The 19,317-nt window shown below is 44.8% G+C and overlaps 2 protein-coding genes across 2 annotated transcripts; one reads left to right on the forward strand and one right to left on the reverse strand.

The window, feature by feature from the left end:
- Positions 1 to 1,231: 1,231 nt before the first annotated feature.
- Positions 1,232 to 7,844, reverse strand: Arfrp1 (ADP-ribosylation factor related protein 1). Its single transcript, XM_050174950.3, has 7 exons — positions 7,583 to 7,844; positions 7,316 to 7,403; positions 7,139 to 7,221; positions 5,455 to 5,536; positions 5,300 to 5,370; positions 3,858 to 3,958; positions 1,232 to 1,597 (listed from the first exon to the last, which is right to left on the reverse strand). The coding sequence occupies exons 1-7, from the start codon at positions 7,673 to 7,675 to the stop codon at positions 1,510 to 1,512; spliced, it is 606 nt and encodes a 201-aa protein (XP_050030907.1). The 5' UTR covers positions 7,676 to 7,844; the 3' UTR covers positions 1,232 to 1,509.
- Positions 7,845 to 7,897: 53 nt separating this feature from the next.
- Positions 7,898 to 16,359, forward strand: LOC126527174 (neuronal acetylcholine receptor subunit beta-3-like). The gene is made up of 7 exons (XM_050174925.2): positions 7,898 to 8,264; positions 9,262 to 9,407; positions 9,466 to 9,510; positions 9,673 to 9,779; positions 10,263 to 10,561; positions 12,629 to 12,832; positions 15,680 to 16,359. The coding sequence occupies exons 1-7, from the start codon at positions 8,105 to 8,107 to the stop codon at positions 16,090 to 16,092; spliced, it is 1,374 nt and encodes a 457-aa protein (XP_050030882.1). The 5' UTR covers positions 7,898 to 8,104; the 3' UTR covers positions 16,093 to 16,359.
- Positions 16,360 to 19,317: the final 2,958 nt, after the last annotated feature.

Consider the following 19,317-nt stretch of genomic DNA (forward strand, 5'->3'; position numbering starts at 1 on the left):
GAGAAACCCTTTAGTACAGAAGGATCGTTGAGCGAGGGAGTTGGTAAGGTGTAATAATGAAAAAAAAGAAAAATAAGCACCCAACAGGACAATAACTAAGGAAAACAACATTACTGCTTACTTACTAGCTTTTGTTTGATTATTAAAGGAAATGCAGAATAATTAAATTGTGATAGGTAAAGAGAAATAACCTTTACAGATATATGCCAATCTGACAACTGATATATCGGACTGCAAAGCTGTCTAAGCGAGTTCTCGCAACCTTTGGAAGTACTAAAGGTGTATTTGCTGGCTCACTGCCTAGCTCAAACATGGCAGCAGTTGCTGCTGCATTCTCGTGGCTTGTTCTTATTGACGGCTCCCACAAAGGCTGCACTGCAGAAACATGTCATCAGCTTTCATTGTTGTAGCTGATAACAAAAATTATGGATTACTGGTATTTCAAAAAGTGAACTTTTTTTTTAACGAGATATGCACTAGTTAACTATTACTTCATAGTAACTGATCATGTTTCAAATGAATTCGAGGCTCCAATTCATTGTGTTGCACTTGCATGTGATATCAACCACGCTGCTGAACGAAACCCGTTGCTGAACTCCTTAACAGCTTCGCTGTAAGATGTGCAGCATGTTACTCTGGTAGCACGACAGGACTTTGAGAAGCAAACAACAAAAAATGCAGCAATTGAATTGCACATGCCTACCAACTATGTTACAAATTTATCGTAGAATATTTGGTTTTTCATGCTTGTTTACAATTGTTGTAATAAAGCCAACCATTTTATGGCGCTTGATTTGCTTCCAGTTCAGGACAAAAACTATTTCAGAGTACAAGTACAGGAGCCGACCAATTCTCGGAGCTTCTCTTTGGACCTGTTCGATATCATTCGTGCCCGCCCATAGCATTGCGACCACCCCATCAAAACGGTACAACAGCAACAAAATTTTTCTCTGCCATTACATGAATATTTCATGAACTTCACGAATATTCCAGTATCTGTGGCACTGATAATTCTAGCTGCACCTGTAGAGCACAGTGACTGATTGTAGTGTCTCTAAAGAACAAGTCTGAATTTTTAAATAAACGGTCAACATCGACAGTAATAAACAACTTTTAGAAGTTTACTAAATTTTAGTATTCTTTGGAATTGTAGTATTGTACCTTACAAACGTCAAGGTTGGCATGTTTTGAGCACGGTATAAGCGTGTAGCATGAACACAGCATAGCAAACTTGAGATAACTGATGCTTGTAACAAAAGACATTTAATTTGCGTTATTCGACAAAATCGACAGAACACATGTAATTTGCATTATTCGTATATTTTAGCAAAAGTTCAAGCGTGGCCCAACTTGGTGCGTGTAATGTTTGCAGATGGCATGTTGATTTATTCCAAGTGTCGCACGCGCACCTACACACATTCTTCAGCACTGTTCATGTTGAAAGCTTTGCCGCTTGAAAGGCAGTGTAAATTATGAAACAGAAGCGCGAGCCAGACAAGCCCGCTGACGTCACAAAGACTCGCTGGTGCGTGGCGGCCGGAGGATGTTGCGCTTCACGCACTGCGTGATCCACTCGATGCCTTCATTGATGCCCTCCCTGTAATGAGTTAAAAAAGAAAATGTGACGTTAGTAGGAAGCTTGTCATTAACAAGCGCTCTAATGAAATTAATTGTTGCAGGGTGGCAAGGCCGCGCGAGGAAATGAGCACACGAGAAGAAGTGTAAATAAGGGTGACGCTGCACTGGTGTGAAAGAAATCAGGCACATAATACGACCAAAGAAAGAGGTGCGAGACCACAGTCTGGAGCCACAATTTACGAGTCCCACATCGCTACACATTCTTGAAAAACGTGTTCAGTGTAATGTTCACCTTTCTAATGCACTGGCTCTAAGATGCCACCATTCCACTTTTGTCCATGAAATGCTTACACAAGGCACTAGCCACATTTAAAAAAAATGGTTATCAGAGAGTACTCTGCCAAAACCATCTGCCAGCGGCAATTGAGTAATCGGGACCTAGTCAAGTTATGGCTTTTTTTCCTGTAGCCCTCTGCTAGATTGGGGCAGAAATAAACATCAATTGAATATAAAGAAAATAAAACCAAATTCTTCACCACTAAATATGAATTCTGAGATGAAATTTGATCTGTGCACAAGGTGTCGCAGGTTTCAATGACAAACGCACAGCAAGCAGCCGTCCTGTTGCGCACGTGGTGCAATTCAATGCCACAGAGTCGCATGACACCAGGTGCTAGGCCACGTGGACAACGGTTTTGTATGTCCTATGCCCAGTGTAGCTTAAAGCTTGTATACACAGGGAGTTTCTCCTGTCGTTTCACAATCTGCAAACTTGCAGCACTGCCGAGAAGTTGTACAGGTTAAGCTGGCCTGCACTACATTTGCCCGAAACAAGACCTTCAACACGTCAACTCTTGAAACCAACACGCGAACAGAATTGCCGTAAGCTAATGCGTGCCACAGGAGGAGCCACTGGTGCATGGCAAAGCACACAATGCAGGTTGTAGGGCAATGGAGGATGTCCTGCTGATAACAAGGGAGGTGAAACGCCACAATTGGATTTAGTGCCACAATTATTAGTCAGAAAAAGACAATGAAAGGGGTAGACAGTTTCTGAAGCTCATGCCAGTCACAGCTCATTTCATTCTAGTGTGCACGAATACAGGCTTCTGTGCACTGTGGTGTCGAGGTGCCATCTAGTGCCTTGATAGTACGCCACATAAAAGAGCCCCAGACATGAGGTTCGCAGGGAGCCGTTGATCAGCATGCTACTAAGGAAATACTGCTGCTGCTACCTGCTTATAGCCTTGCATTTAATTCTGCTATTTTCTTTCAAACCTTGCACATACAAATATTGCATAGGCACGCTTTCTGTGAAGTTAGAGTAAAACACAATGGCATTGAATCTTCGCATGGTCAACAAACATGAATGAACAACCATTTGTGTATTTTTAAGAACTGGTTCAAGTGCACGGAAAACATGGCTGAATAAAGGTGCGTGCACACACACAAGCACAACTTCCAACGTTTTATTTTTGATCCCAACGCTACTATTTATACATCGCAGTAATCTGAGAACATCAGTGCTCAGATTCAGGCACCTAAAGTCACCATCAGTCACCTAGAGTCAACGGTTCTACAAGAGCGAGGATCGCACACCCAGACTATCAAATTCTTTCCTTATCAGTGCGACAGCCGCCATGCTTATGCACATTTCGTGTATCTGACCAGTAAAGAATTTGATTTTCTGGGTGTGTCATCTTCGTTCGTGCAGAACTACTGACTTGAGGTGACTTGGTGTTTTGCACACTGATGTGCTCAGGTTACTGTGATGTATAAATAGCGGTGTCGAGATCAAAAATAGATTGTTGGGAGTTCGCCCCCTACTCGTGTTACTGTGCCCATCCGAATGGAGAATGTACCGGTACATCGGTGGCGCTTCAGAGGGTTAAGCTACCATGCAAATGATAAGTACGTAGTACATGGACTTGTCTGATCTTTGTACATGTGGCTTCAGACATTCTTATGGCTTTATTTAGTATGCTTCACGTTTCTAAATTGCCAAGCAATCATAGCCTTCTAAACAAATGAAAACAGTAAGACTGTACACATAAGACTGTACACATGCATGATCTTTGTAAACATTTTGTTGTAAATGATTAAGTTGCAAAGCCATTTCAAGCCAGAAGATTGAAATTTAGGCAGATCCATGCGCTAATCATCATTCACCTGCTGGCTCAAGTGCCATACTAGCAGTTCTCATAGACACTAGCACCACGGTGACCTCTCGTAATTTTTGCAGGAAGCTCTGCGAGTTGGACCAATCTGACAAGTCTTACCCATGTAATGCAGATGCTCCAATCAAGTGACAGTCCCTCCTACCGATGAGATGAGAACTTTCCCGAAAGAGCTGACGCATTTCTGCAGCACTGTAGCATCCCTGAAATGAAATCGACAACAGCAATCACTAATAGAGGCATTTCATAAAAGGTAGCAATTGGTTGACTTTACTAAAAATGCATATGTACATAAAAAGAAGGAAGGAGAAATATTCCTGCTGGCCACACTGTTAACAGGCTATACTCAATGACAACTTAAGAATCCCGCTCAAGATCGGCCCACAAGTTGCACTGAATCTCCCCTCTGTATCTCCACACTCCAAAACACAAAAAGGTTTTCAGCACAAACAAGACCAGGACACGAAGAAACACGTAAAAACACTATTAGCATATCAACTGAGACGTAAATCAATGCTGATCCTGCATTTACATGTGTTTTACCAGTGCAAGACGAAATCCTCGTAAAAACAGAACCAGCACTAACTTGCATCTTGAAGGGGTCTATGGTAGCGCAATTAGAAGACGGGACAAAAGAAGACACACAGGGAAACTCAGTCTTTTAATCGCGCTACCGTACACCCCTTCAAGATGCATTACCAACAAGCCCACATTGCAACCATCACTAACTTGCAGCTCACCTTTAAGTCAGCACGGGTCCCGTTTTTATGCTCATTTTCTCATGTCCTGGTCTTGTTTGGCTAAAAACCTTCATTCCGGATGAACCAACTAGCATATTTTATTTATAATAGTCTTCCTTGCAAACATAGTTTCCGAGCATTTCTGATATTCAAAAGAAGTTTCTGTACTGTGATAACTGAATGGAATAAGCTCCCTAACAATGACCACAGCCTTTCATAAAGTGGTATTCTGCAGCATTTCCACCAGTGATATGTTCCATGTGGCATGCCTTTTCTTTCTATTGTAGCTTTTGGCACTTTGATGCTATCTGTGTACTTTTCAGTGGTAGATCAAGGAATTTTGCTGGAGCCAACATTTCAAAAAAGGGACTTGACAAAACCCCTGTTCCGAAATGTTGACTCCAGTGACATTCGCTGTTCGACCACTGTTAAGCACTACAAGCCTCCATCCTTCTATGGACTTCTGTCTTGTTTGCAGTGCATTCTATTTGTATGTTTACTGTCTTAAACTCACGAAATCAAGCTATAAAATCGAGTCACCTTGTAGTAACATTGGCTCCAGCGACCTGCCTCTTTTGACCGCTGTAGACGAGTTCACTGAATCATAACATTGGCTCCACCAACCTACCTGTTTTGACCACTGTCGATGAGTTTAGTGAATCATAACTTAAACAACAACATTGTTAAAACAGCAAGTGTGTGCGAGCGTGACTATGTGGCCTAAATCAGACCCTAGCTTATACATCAGCCAGCATTCTTGTTGTCACTAGAACAACTGGTAACGAAAATGTTGCGTGAACTTACACTAATGTCTTGCTTGTTGGCCACCAACAAGACAGGAACACCGTGAAGTGCATCATTTCCAATCATCTTTGCTGAAAAAAAGCACAGCATCAATAACTTGGTAAATCTGTTTTGTGTCTCCCTTTAAATGTGAGAGACCATGTAGCAATGCTTACCGAATGCAGCCTTGGATTCATCGATACGGCTTGCATTTGAAGAGTCCACAACGTATATGACGGCATGAGATTCTGCATAGTACTGAAAAAGACACATATTCACACAATGATTTTTCTATGGGGCGTGCCACTTGACAAGGACATTAGCCATAATAGTCTTCCAGTCATATTAATTGTTTCAAATGATTCTTTCTTTCTCTAGGACAATAACTGAATGGAATAAACTTACTAATAATATAGTTTTACAGCTTTCCACTAACTTGTTTTTGTAGCATCCCAACTAGTGATGTGTTCCATGTGACGTTCTTGTAAACATTTTATTTTAGTTGACTTGATGAATTGTGGCATGTTGGTGCTACCTGCATGCTTTTCTTGAATTTACTCTAAAAACAAATAGCGAAATCAAGTGACTGTTATTCAGCCCTGCAAAAATCGTGCTTTGAGATTGCAGTCTGAATAATGAAGTGTAGAATTATAGTTCATCCTCACACAATAAAAAGCCTGGGAATGACAGCTTAAGAATGTAGTTCTATGACGATTACTTCCAGCAAGAACCAGATAAGGGATTTTCTCGCATGATCGAAAACCCAGTGGAATGTCATCCAGTCGGGCTAAAGAACCATAGCAATGACAGGAAACTGAGCAATATCATTTTGTGAACAGCTCAAGCATAAGGAAGTGGCTCATATCAGTTCAATTGTCAAACATTAATGTGAGTAGATGCTACAGCAACAAGGTATTTTCTGGCAGCCACTAATGGATTGCTTTACTGTGAAGTCCACGATACTGAGGACCAAAATTTCAAAAAGGTCTTTTTCTTTTTGAGGTGCCATATCAGCATTTTTTTAGAGTCAGCCATTGCCCTCTTCAGTTCAATACCAGTGACTACTGCACGACTTGGTGGCCTGTATATTATTGAATTGGCACAACAGACTGTGCATGCAAGTGGAAAATGTATAATGTGACGTGTCCGCTACTTTAAAACTGCTATGCACGTGAGCCAGCGTTCCACCGCATGGACGCATTACAACGAATGGGCACACAAGACTTGGCTGCGGAGAAGTAATGGCCCATTCACTGTCACCACACATAGCTGCGGACACAACAAACTTCAGTTCTTGTATAATTATAGTGTGTGCAAACACCATCCACACAAGGAATAAACTCACAACTCACGCACGATGTTCTTTAAGTTCTTCAGTGAAATAGAAACCGACTGAGATTGAAAGCATTCACAACACCGCCCGAAATCGTCGTTTGTGAATATTTCATCACTGAGGTGTCAAGTGGCCGTAGTCAAACTGAAAGATTGATAGTGAACGCTTGCACGCAAGGTAACGCGTTAAAATCAATGCATATATGGCGCTGTCCGCGCTACTGTTAGCGCACATAAAGCGTTATCACAAACTTGAATTCAACAAAACGTATCAGAATGCGACTTCCTAGCTTCTTTTTATTATTTTGTTTTTCTTGCTTAGAATCGAGAGAGATTCCATTTTTAACTCTTAGCTCTTGAAGTACGTATCATGCTCAGACGCTGCAAGGAATAAGCGCATGATTATTACAAGAGCATCAAGATTCGTAGTGCGTCAACGTCCCAGAACAATGGGTGAAGGCATCGCCTGACTTGTCTATGACGAGCGCCCTCGGGAACTTTAAGTCAGCTGTCATTGACGGCGCTTACCTTGTCCCATAGCGACTGTAGCGAGTCTTGGCCCCCAAGATCCCAAAAGTTTAGCCGTATGCCGTGGATGTCGATCTTGCCGACTGTTTGAAAGAGAACGAGACACTGTCAGACTGTGCACAGTAAATATAAGCAACGAAAGAACATATAGTGATAAAGCAAGCGTTTTGCACTCACTATTGAGGCCGACAGTCGTAGTAATCTTGTGAGGGTTTAAGCCCTTGTACCCCTTCGAGAACTTCGTTTTGGTCTGCTCCAGATAAGTCTGCACAAAGCCGACGATATGTGTTTTGTTTACATCCCAAGTTTCTATTGAACTGGATCGATTGTGACTCAAGAAGCCGCCAAGAAGTATCGGCAGACCTGAGTACACGAAGATGAATGCGTGCGACAACACTTTTACTGTTCATACATGCAAACGTCGAGAAACACGAGCACAAATACCGTTTTGCCAGCGTTGTCAAGCCCGAGAATCAGCACATAGTACTCGTCGCGCTGGCTGATGTACTTCCATAGACCGGAAAGCAGCGTGAACATCTTAGCAACTGTCTTAACAAAGACCACGCTTTCATTAGTGCACTAACGATCCAAGGTGCGAGGCCTGTAAACAAGTGGGCGAACTTCTGTAGAAACTAACTTCGTAGCAACGAAAGCAGCATCGTCTACGATGTGCCTGTAAAAGTGCTTTCCCCTGACAGTTTTGACCAGCGTTGCCAGACATCGAAGCGGATTATGCTATGGTCAGCGACTGTGTTTGCGTTGGCGCGGGCTTTGTAACTGCGTGGTCACTATCGTCGCATTTTGTGGCTTTCCTTCAGCTTGTACGAGATCCATATAATGTTAAACGTAGCAGCGAACTTATGTAATTGTAGATCCACCTAAATCAATGAGGCAAGCAGTACAACTGGTGCGCATAGAGTTGTGCGGCATGTCGAAGGCAAAATACAAAGCAAAACGAAACCGTTGATGAAGCACAGCTGTTGGTCCCCGCATAAAGGGACCGCCTCGCTTCCTTTATTTGCTTTCGCTCACTTCAAGATGAGCAGAGATATGCTGCTACGTAAAGTGTACATCACGTGTGTACTTTTCGGTTCCCTTCATAGCTGCGTCGGATCAGGTGACTCGGGTGAGTAAGCAAGATTGTCATAACAGTTTCTCTAGAATGCGCCAGAAGGAGTGTATCTTTCGCAAAGATAAAATGTCCGCCGAGACATAATGCATAACTTCAAGTACAAAATCTAAACACACATCAAATACGCCTGGAAACCATTTGGAGTAGCGTACAAATTTTGTAATTTTCTAAATCTGTGTTTCCAAGCGGAATATCTTAGAAATACGTGTCACTATATATCATGCAAATATTTACGCATGCGTCGTCTCTGAGTTTAACATTATTTTTAACAGCAGACACAACACTCAAAGAGGTGACCAAGCTAGAATATACGAAGTTAAACAAATTTTACCGATTCACATCTTGATTACATTTAAATCACAATGGCGCGTAAACATATATGCGCTCGTAGGCTAAACTATCCTGTGAAATCACGCATTCTTTGTTTTTTTTTTTTTGTTTTTTACCCTACGCAATGTGCGGATTCAAGAGCGAAAATCACCACCTTGCGATACTTCTCTACATATTTAGTCACGTGGTGAAAACGTACAGCTTGCCGAGATAGGCCGCCACCGTAGAATCCAAAATATTGCTTATTCACGTTCTAAACAATGTCTCATTTGATGTGCATTTGGGCGTCGTTGCGTAATCCCTGTTTTAAACTAGGCAATACAAAAACCTCTTACACTCTAAGGACTTCCAGATTATGCAATAATAAAAAGTGCACGAGATCAATACCTGGTTGGTGATGCTATGAATATCTACGTAATACAATTGAGTATACTTACTTGTAAGATTTTATGTGAGAATCGAGCTCACCCTTTTCCTGATGTCGTTGTGGTGTCTGCGCATATATAGGATCAATACGCGTATTTATGTAGGCGACTTCGTGTCAAATTAAATAGATGTAAGTGTGCGTTGCAAAGCGTCTGTGTGTGCTACTTTGACGCTTATACAACTTGACACTTTGCATTACTGATAACTGCTCTTTTCAAAACGCATCTGTTAACAGATTTGAACAGAATCACTCATCACAGGAACCTTCTGAAACACCTTTTCGACCCAGAGAGGTACACCAACGACATTCGTCCAGTCTTCTATCACACGAACGTAACGGTGTTGACGTTAGACCTGCTGATCCAGGAGATTGCCGATATGGTGAGCGCGTGCATTTGCATGTCGTGTCCACAACACTTCACTTTCTGTTCGTTTTCAGGACCATTCAAGGCAGACGGTCAAAGTGAACGTAATCATCTCCGCGGTAAGCGTTTAGTTTGTTTTTGTTTTTGTTTTTCGTTGGGTATGACGTGCGCAAAATGTGCCTACGATATGGTTTTACAATAATTACGTACTGCGTGCTGCAATGACGTCATGACACTAGTCACGGGTGTCATTATCGAATCTTGCCTTAATTGTTCAACAGAAATGGAGAGACGAGTTCTTGACGTGGAAGCCCGACGACTATGGGGGCCAAGATTTTATCACAGTCCCAGCTGAAAAGATATGGGTACCGGAAATCGCCGCCATGAAGTAAGCCAGCGTTCGTCGTTTGGTTTATCGATGATTATCTCTTGTTCGTGACGACAACATAACTTGTGCTCTCCTGACTGCGTATAAAGTATGTGCGCAATTTCTCACATCATTGAGCATATACCGAATTCGTCTTGTACTGACATACTATAATGGCATTATCGCGTTTTTTTTTTCGATTAGTAAAAGGTGATGACTTGGAGGGGGACAACGCTACGTTTAGCGTTCCTTTATTTCCCTTTTTTTTTCTTTTTCGGGTAATGTTCGCAGGATTGATTTCAAGATTGCCCGACGGTACTGAGCTCTAGCCTTGTCGTGCATCCTAGTGTACTCAGTCATGCTTTTATTTTAGATGGTGGTTCAATCAATCAATCAATCAATCAGTCAGTCAGTCAGTCAGTCAGTCAGTCAATCGGTTAAAGCAGAGTAACAAAATAAATGCAGGCAAGCACGTGCTTTTTTTTTTCTGCTGCACCTCTGCAGAGACCTTTCGTCTCTCCTGACGTCATCACCACGAGGAGGCAGTTATGGCCGCCCGATGGCGCGCGTGGACGCGTCCGGGTCTGTTTCGCTGGACCACTTGAAGCAGCTGCCGGCGAGTTGCGTCGCCACGCCGGAGGGTTTCTGGTCGAGCCGCTACGACTGCCAAATGGTCGTGCACACGTGGGACATCGACGGTCGCGAGGTGCGCTTGCAGGGCAATGTGCGCGTCGACGTCGAGGACAACCCAGCCTGGGAAGTGTCGCAGCCGAGGGTCAAGATCCTCTTCCATGCCGCCATGGGTGAGCATAAATGGAATTGTGTACACATCATAGGAGGGGCTGCTTCTGAGCTAGTTGGTTCGTAATGGACTTGCATAAGGTTCCATCGGCGTATTGGAACAAGATCAGCGAGAAGGCTGACTCAACACAATTTAGCCGCAGGCGGATCCGGGGAAGTCTCAAAGGAAGGAAGGAAGGGAGGGAGGCTTTTGTATTCGCCAGTCGCTCAAGCTTTCTGTCGTGTTCGCCTTGTTCTTCACTTCCTTATGTTCATTTTGTTTGTTCTTTGGTAAGCTAGGCATAGCGTTTAAGAGCCCCCACAATGGGACCCGCAGGAAGAGTACACTAGTACTGAAGCGCCGTTTGGCGAGCGTTCTACCAGGTTAGCAGCGGCCGAGAAGCCCAATAGACTGTCTTCCTGGAGATAGAAGGAAATGAAATGACATGCCAGGAGGCGAGCCACCCTCCACCAGCACTTGCTCGCCTCCATTTACCTCGACCGGCGCCCTGAAGCGACAATTATCCCCATGCGTTCCGAAGACCCGCCTCCATCTCTGTTGGAAGACTGACTGTTGGCCCTGTTGGTCTTGCATTCTGTCTGTGGTAACTCAGCACAAAGTGGCGGCAGACAGACCCAAAAAACGGATGCTACTATCGACTGTTCATTCACCCACCGATATATGCATACTGTTTGGTGCGCATGCGCCCCCTAAACGTCGTCGCGTCACTGCGGGAAAATTTGTGACACAAACATTACGCATATGTCCCTCACTTTTGTCACGAACGCTCCCCACGCGACTGCCGCCTTCTTTTTCTTTCTTTTTTTTTAAATCATTCCTTGCTTTCTTGCAAGAGGAATGCGCTGCACAAGCGACAGTGCTGCGCGCTCTGCGTTTCATGGCAATCGCCGAGTTGCCCAGATGGTATACGGTATACGCCTACGTGGTTGTCTTGCGGCTCCTTCCTTCGTCCGTTATTTTATTTGGCGCCAACTAGCCCACCAGCACGTGCTCGGTATACGGGTTAAGGTGCTTGCTACATAGGCAGTGTTAACATGGCAGTCTTGGCCGGCAATGGCTCCGCGTGTGCGTCTTTCTGCGTGCAGGAATTTGCTATTGTCGCGTAGGTATGTGCTACTTAAAGGCGTGAGAAGGGCTGCACATCCGCAGCCTTTAGGGGAACATTAGAGAGTTTTCGCGTATCGTTATCGTCTTACCGTTGCCAATACCGGATGCCACGACTCCGCATGCCTGGGCAGCGCCCAGACGTCCCCCAGTTCTATTCCAATTCGCCCGCGTTACTCGCTCTCCGTTGTGACAGCAAGAAATAAATGATAAGCGCTCTTTCATTGTTGTTATTAAGTTAGGTTCTTTGTTTTGATGCTGCTAGGCCTAGATGGACGGAATCGAGGAGGCAAAGTGTCTAATTACATCTAAAAGGTGGCCTCACAGCTATGAACAGCGTTGATCGACGCTAAGCCACTTGGGCGGCGACCATTTAGTCCACTTAGCCACAACATGTACAGACCAGTCCAAGTCAGCGCCATTCTACCGCCGACAGACGGCGTATTAGGTCCCACAAGGGTCCCATCAAGGGTCCCACATCTTGGGACTTTTGATATAGAAAAATGTGTATTCAGAATGCAGTGTAACTAAACCCCCCCCCCCCCCCCCTTACTCTATTTTTATTTTCATGAGACCTTATAAACACGTGTATCCGAATAGAGGAATGCGATAAGCAGATTTCACGTCCAAATATCTTTACAAAAGACATGAAAAAAAAAAGCCGCACCAAAATATGTAAAGAAATATCCGAGAAACTTGAAGGAAATGCGACCGCTGCGGTAATTCAATGCTAGAACACTGCACGCGTAATGCGGAAACTGTACTTTCGGCGACAAGTCGGGCTCCTTTTCGCCCATTTTCAGCAAAGTTTCTACCTTTTCCAGTTTTTCAAAATTGGGGCAGGTAATTATCCCAGTGTATTCCCTGGCATTGTTGTCCGTTTGCTTCACTCAGTTGTAACTAAAGAAGGCTTGGTGCTATAGGTTGAGGGTTTTACACTACTTCTTGACTGCTTGGCAAACAGGCTGTCAGATGGTGCTGAGGAAAAGGTACGAGCCGAGCTTGGCGTGCCCGACCGTGGCGGTGGTGTTGCTGACGCTGGCCACTTTCTGGCTGCCGACGACGGGACCCAGGGTGACCCTGTGCTGCGCCAACTTCCTAGTCGCTATCATCTGGCTTTCGACTCTCACCGAATACCATGCGGGATCAATTAGCACCGCGCCTCATGGTACGGAGTGCCAGCTTTCATTTCTTTTTCGTGCTTCAGTAACGATTTCATTCGGAGCTAGTTGACACTTGCTTACCTTAGCGTGTGGTCTAAGACTGTAAATGCAATAGGAAAGGCAACCACTAATCAACCACTAATGAACCATGTAATCAACCATACTAATCAACCATATGTCATCTTGCCTCCTTCCTGTTTCTCTCTGTAACCCTAAGCTTAGGATCTGTGATTTTACCAAGAAACAGCTACAAAATAGAAACGTGCGTGGCCAATGGAAGACGCGATGATAAAGCCGGTCGAAGTCGACCAATCACTAATCTCAATGCAGCTCGAAAACGATAGTTCATGGTGCGATGCTTTTCTTCGTCTTCGTCGAAAAAGGCAGAAAAGCCAGTACGCTACGTTCAAAGAACAAACATCATCTGCAAGATGTGTGCATACCGTATATGCATGCGTGTAGTACTGGCTAGCAGACGACGCGGAGAAGCAATCTACACCCCGGCCTCCGAGATCGGGCGATGCGGTCCGCACGCACCGGCCGATCTCGGAAACCACGTCCACAGTAATAATGCTCCGTCGCAGGCCGCCTCGCGGCGACTTCGTTCTATCTCGCTGCATAGCGTACCTGATTAACTCAAGCAGGCTAGGTGACTATTTATCACCGGCCCGTTTAGAATGGGATGCCAATAGATCATCATCATCGTCCAGCTGCGACTAACTCTTTTATGGGTAGGTCAAGAATAACGGTTTATTTATTGGCCCTTTACACTTCATAAACAAAAGATTTTCAAAAAACATAGTGGAAGAAGAGAAAAGGCCGCGGCTGCGCGCACCGTAAATGCGTCGCGATATTTTATGCAGAATTATTGGTCGTCATCCCAGCAGTACGAAAACTCCCCATATGTATTTCTTAAGTGTTTAAAATGAACGAATCCATGTCCGTTTATTCTGGTCGGACAGTGCCAATTAACCTATAGAACGTTCTCTGAGAATTTCGTTCACTTATTGCCCGACAAACAATACTAATTTTCAGCACCTCAAGTTCTCCTGGCACAGCATATGGTGTTGCACTGGGAAATTGGAAGTTTAATTTACTCAACTGATTTGTCGAATACCACCGTTTTATTTTATTCACGCTTGTCTGGTTTGGTTCCTTCACCTAATTGTTATTATTGCGGTAAAGCTGAAACCATCGACGATTTCTTTGTAGAATGTCGTAGGTTTAGAATTCAAAGGAAACGAGTTCTGCAGAGTCCTCTTCGCGAACTTGGGCTCGGCCTTACGCTTCCAGTGATTCTCTCCCTAGAGGCGTTGGCAATAGGTTGCTGCGATAGGAACCTATGTGTTGTCATGTTTAACATTTATATACGAAACAAAGAGACTCTCATGCAAATTTTTTTCAGGGTTTTGTTCCCATAAATGATCATATCTGATAAAATTCACATTAACAGTTCAGATAATGACGCTATTTTAACACGATTGTTCATTAATGAACACTCGATAACTTAGTTCTCTTCAGTTACTAGTTTAAATACGATTATTAATTAATGAATACTTGATTCCTTAATTATCCTCTCTTTATCTACAAAACTCATTTTTAGTGCTAGTTTAGTATCATAGACACATCGGCATTGCTCTCGTGTATAGTGATGACCTCGGGGTGAGTGAAGCCCTTTAGCAAGGCATACTCCCGATACTCTCCGACCACCACGTACGCGTCTGCTGCAGGACCACAAGGAAATTTCGGACGAGCTATCTAGAGTGCTGCCGCTCCACCAGCCATTCGTCCAACCTAAAGTCCGACCTCCGTGGAATCGCAGAAAAGAGTTCGCGGGTTACAAAATAAAATTTATGCTAACTTCGGTTCCTTCATTAGCGCACTAAATCATCTCCGCGCTCTCTACTGCTTCGGAAAGGTAGCTTTTCCTGTGGTAGCCGCGCTAAGGGTGGAAAAAGCTTTACAGGAACAAATAGTTGGAGTTTACTCTTTGTTTTACAAATTGCAGAAATGAAGGTGCCTACAGAAAATAAGAATTTCTCAAGCTCAGTGACCTTGGGAGCCTTTGATAGGGCTTACGAGTAAAGTGAAGCCCGTTTGTTACCTTGGGGCAGCAAACCCAAATAATCAATAACTCTATCAATCCCATTAGACGTCACGCCGCAAAGATTATCACCGTAAAATCGGAGTTGAACCAGACCCAGAGCAAGCTATTAACTGGACTGCTTCACAGAGCAAATATGAGAACGCGCACAAATTGGAGATATAAAAAATAAGGGAGGAAAATACCAGTGACACACGCAGGTACATTTTAATGATTAATGTTCGCCTAGTGTTACCGACTAGCCCAATACATTACCAAAGTCGTATTAAACTATTAAAGCGCTCTGTTATTACGCAAGTGAATCAGTCAATTAGTCAAAAATCTATGGGCACTTTGTTGAACTAAACTGCGATAGGCGAAAGCCTATCTATGACTGCCTCTGTTGCTGTTGTCTGAACTGTTCTGCGAACGGACGCCGCCGTGGCCGCGAGCATGGGATGCAATCGCAGCCATAAGGCTGCAAGGTTTGTCGCCGTTGTGCGCGCACCCCCACGCGCATGTCTGCGCTCTCCCACGCGCCCACTCGCACAACGCTACTGGCATGGCGCCTCCTCTCCTTGCTCCCCTCGCCGTTGGCGCCTCCTCTCCATGCCCTCCTCGCCGGTGATCACCTCTTTCCTCCGTCCACCACGGACTGCGTCCAAACACTCATGAGCCACTAAAGGCTTACGCTTTAGTAAATTACGCTGAGTCCCGCGGACGCTCGTAAATGCCATCTTAGCTTTCTTCATCTTCATTTTCTCGCAAGTGGTGTTCCTGTCCCTATCGGCAACGCTGGCTGCCGTGTCCCTGGCTTGGGCCGTCGCCACTCACAAGTTGCTGCACTCCGCCGACCGATGCGAGGCTCCCCGAGGTCTGGTCCACTTGTTGGAGACGCCTTTCTGGCAGTTCCTCTGCGTCGGCGGCTTCCAGCCGGCTTCGGCGGCGGCCGCGCGGGAAACGGAGATGGAGCACCTCAGCCACGACCCACCAATGGCGGCTGAGGTGGCGGCCCCGGCTTCGACCAATCAGGAGCCGCGACTCAGGGAGGAATGGCACGCCGTGTCGCGAGCTGTCGACAGGGCGCTGTTCGTCGCCTTCGTCGTGTCGTTCATCTCGTTTCGTCTGGTGTTCGGGGGGCCCCACTGGGGGGCGAGTTCGCGCGTTGATGAACAGCAGTAGCAATTCCCGCTGAAACGACGACGATGACACAACAGCAATAATAATACTAATGATAATAATAATCAATCACATCAAATGTTTATTATAGTGCCCAGGAACATCTACGTAGCCTTCATACTGGTGCACTTGAAAATTAATAAGCGAGACAGAAATGTGCAGAAAAGACAAACGTGGTCGACGAAACAATGTGAGGTGGAGAAGCGAACATCTGGGTACACCTAAGAACTTATGAGTTGTGAATTAGAAAGTGGTAATGTCCAATTGAAATCCGCGGAGCGCTCCTTCGAGTTTTGCGCTGCGAGTAATGTTACCACAGCGGTACGTGCTGCCCCAGCAAGCAGCAGCGGCAGCCTGCGGTGCCAACGCCGCATGCCACCGACGCGTCGGTTCCCATCGGGCGAAGCGTTGCGGCGACGACCTCTCCTCGCACACCTCTCGCCCGTTCTCCTCCGTCGAGGCACGCTTGTGGCGTGGCTCCACAGACAATCGGAATATAGGGGCCGTTTCGCTGCTACAGGGAAACAGAAAACGAGGAGGCGGGCCTAAAATGGAGTTAATCATTACGACACGATTATCTACATAATACAAACAACAGGAAGTCTACTCTGAAACATGTCAGTATGGGTACTACTACTACTAAATACTAGCAATAGTACTAGCAGTAACAATAATAATATATTGACAATGGCGGGAGAGAGGCAAAGTTATAAATGTCTTGAATAGCTCATCTCACCCCGCGGAAAAAGCGTACACAGGTTTGCATTTCTAAAGCTTCCATACACTGTTTAGTGTACTTCACTTTGGTCGTTGGAAATAAACAAGAATATAGGCTACATGAATACAATAGAGGCAATCTGAATACAATAAATATAATCAGTATGAATATAAGAATGAAACTATTGTTGTTGCTGTAGTCAGTTCAAAGCATCTCACAGTAAATATAGCTGTTAGTCTAATCAGCACTAAAATTTTACAAAACAGTCACTATGAAAGCTACACAGTATTCAAGAATAAGGGTCACTACGTAAGCTACACAATATTGAAGAATTCAAGAATACACAGTATTCAAGCTACACAGTATTCAAGCAGTGTAGAGGAAGTAATTTCATAAATTTTGAGACCAATTTTGCATGTTTTGTTCATATCGTACTGTATCTGGGCGCATAGTACAACTTCTAGACGAACATGTCAAATTCGTTCGAAATTTATTAATCACCGTTATAATGTTCTGAAATCATCTTTATTTCCCAGCATGTGTTGTTTTGTGGCGTCAACTGGCCGCGATTACATACTCCACAAATTAAATTCGTGCAACAGTTGCTTGAGCCTTTGGACGTACGCATCTGCTATGTACTTTCGATTCACGACAGCTCTGTTACTATTGATATTCATTTCGATAGTATTTTTCCTTATTATGCAAATTACTTCCCCCTGGCCATAAAGGACTATTCATAAATGAAATTGCAGGTTATCTAGTCAAGACACATATCAGCGGCCCGATTCTCCTGTATTGTCCTTTGTCTTCTTATGTTACCTCTTCTAGATTCCTGCACCCTTCTACATCCCTGGTACAAATATTTTTGCCAAACACGGAAACTCGAAGTGTCCAGCATAGTGACCAGTCCATCGAAGGGACAATCGAAGTGACCAGTCCAGCGAGGCTGCTCTGCCTTTAAACTTCTATCTGCACAGCTTTGGACTGGTCCCCTCGCCATAATGCTGAATTTGTTGCGAAGCGGTGACAATTGATCGTTTTTTGTTGTTTGCAGACGTTTTTCTGCAACAAGAAAAAGGTTACTGCTAACTCCGCTTCGCACTATTGGCCTAGATTCATAGATTTATCTGTGCCTGTAATCCTGTCTTTCGGAGCCTCTATTAATTATTGGGTTCAGCCACAGAAATGTTTACTCAGTGGTCCAAACTTATCTAATTGAACCTAAGCAATTACCATTCTAAATTGGTTCCCCACTCGCCCGACTATAGGGTTTTCCTTTCTTTGTTTATTTTTTTCTTTGTTATTCACGGATTCGTTTTGATTGTATTTTTGATAGGTTACCTTCTTTACACACACGCACACACACACACACACAATTTCTAAGTTCCAGCATTCAAATTGTTACTTCCCAGGTTTTTATCCATCTAACCACCCGATTCATGGCCAATCCCCCACTGTGGACATGCACCACGACCACTCAGGCCAACATATACAAGATGAGTCAATGTGCTAGCGATAAGGTATGTGTTGTTGACGCCTGCTCTGTTACTTAGTTCCATCCTACCGAAAGTCTCATCCCTTTTGCTTTTCTTTGCTCTTTGGGGCTGAACAACACACAAGAAAATAACTGTGTCATTGAGCTGGACCAGGAGTCAACTGTGTCCGAAATTTACACACGCGCCTTACAATACCCGCACTTACACTTACCAGCAAGGTACCGAAGTGAAACTGAACCTAAAAGTATGAAAAGTGTTATTACAGCGAAACTGTATATGGCAAGCCGATCCGTCCGTCCGTCCGTCCGTCGCCTGTACGGCTAAAACTCCTCCAGCGCAATCCCATGAGCATGCTCGAAGAAAGAGAGAAAGGAGCGCGATTGGCTGCGCCAGTAGTCACGTCGTTGCTGTCCGTCGCAGCCGAGCGCGCGCGCAGCAGTTTCTATCCGGCTCCGAAATGGGTAGGCCACGTGTCATAGATACTCATGAGGAGCAAGCAGCTTTCGATCAGCAACGCCGCGAGCAGAACCGGGAACGAGCTCATCTACGCCGTGCTGATGCTGCAGCCCGGGCACAAGAACAGGCTCGTGCATCCGAGCGCAAGCATCAACTGCGTACCGAGTATCCGGCAGCCTACTAAGCCGTCGTTTAAAGAAGCCCTAAACCACCCATCGAGCTTGATGATAGTCCGCGGGTAGCATACGCTGTTGTGAACATCTCAGCCAAGTTCTGCTGTCGTACGTGGTCCGTGGAGCTCGCAAGCAGAGCGCGAAGTCACCTTTCTCTCAAACGCTCTCGTTTTCAAAAGCATCATGATCCTCGCTCTTTTCCGTGTGCTTTATTTCGTCATAAAGCACACTCCAATACGCGGCTGTTATTGGTCGCTGCCCTCGGCTACACCGCGGCCGCCGCGAGGTGGCGCCACGAGTCCAGTGGCTAAGCGCACTGCGGCTCTCTGAGGACAGCCGCGTTTGGCTTACGTTTAGCGCGGCATAGGCACCAAATCGGAAATTT

This window comes from Dermacentor andersoni, chromosome 9 (assembly GCF_023375885.2).
Source record: "Dermacentor andersoni chromosome 9, qqDerAnde1_hic_scaffold, whole genome shotgun sequence".
In the NCBI taxonomy this organism is placed as follows: Eukaryota; Metazoa; Arthropoda; class Arachnida; order Ixodida; family Ixodidae; genus Dermacentor; species Dermacentor andersoni.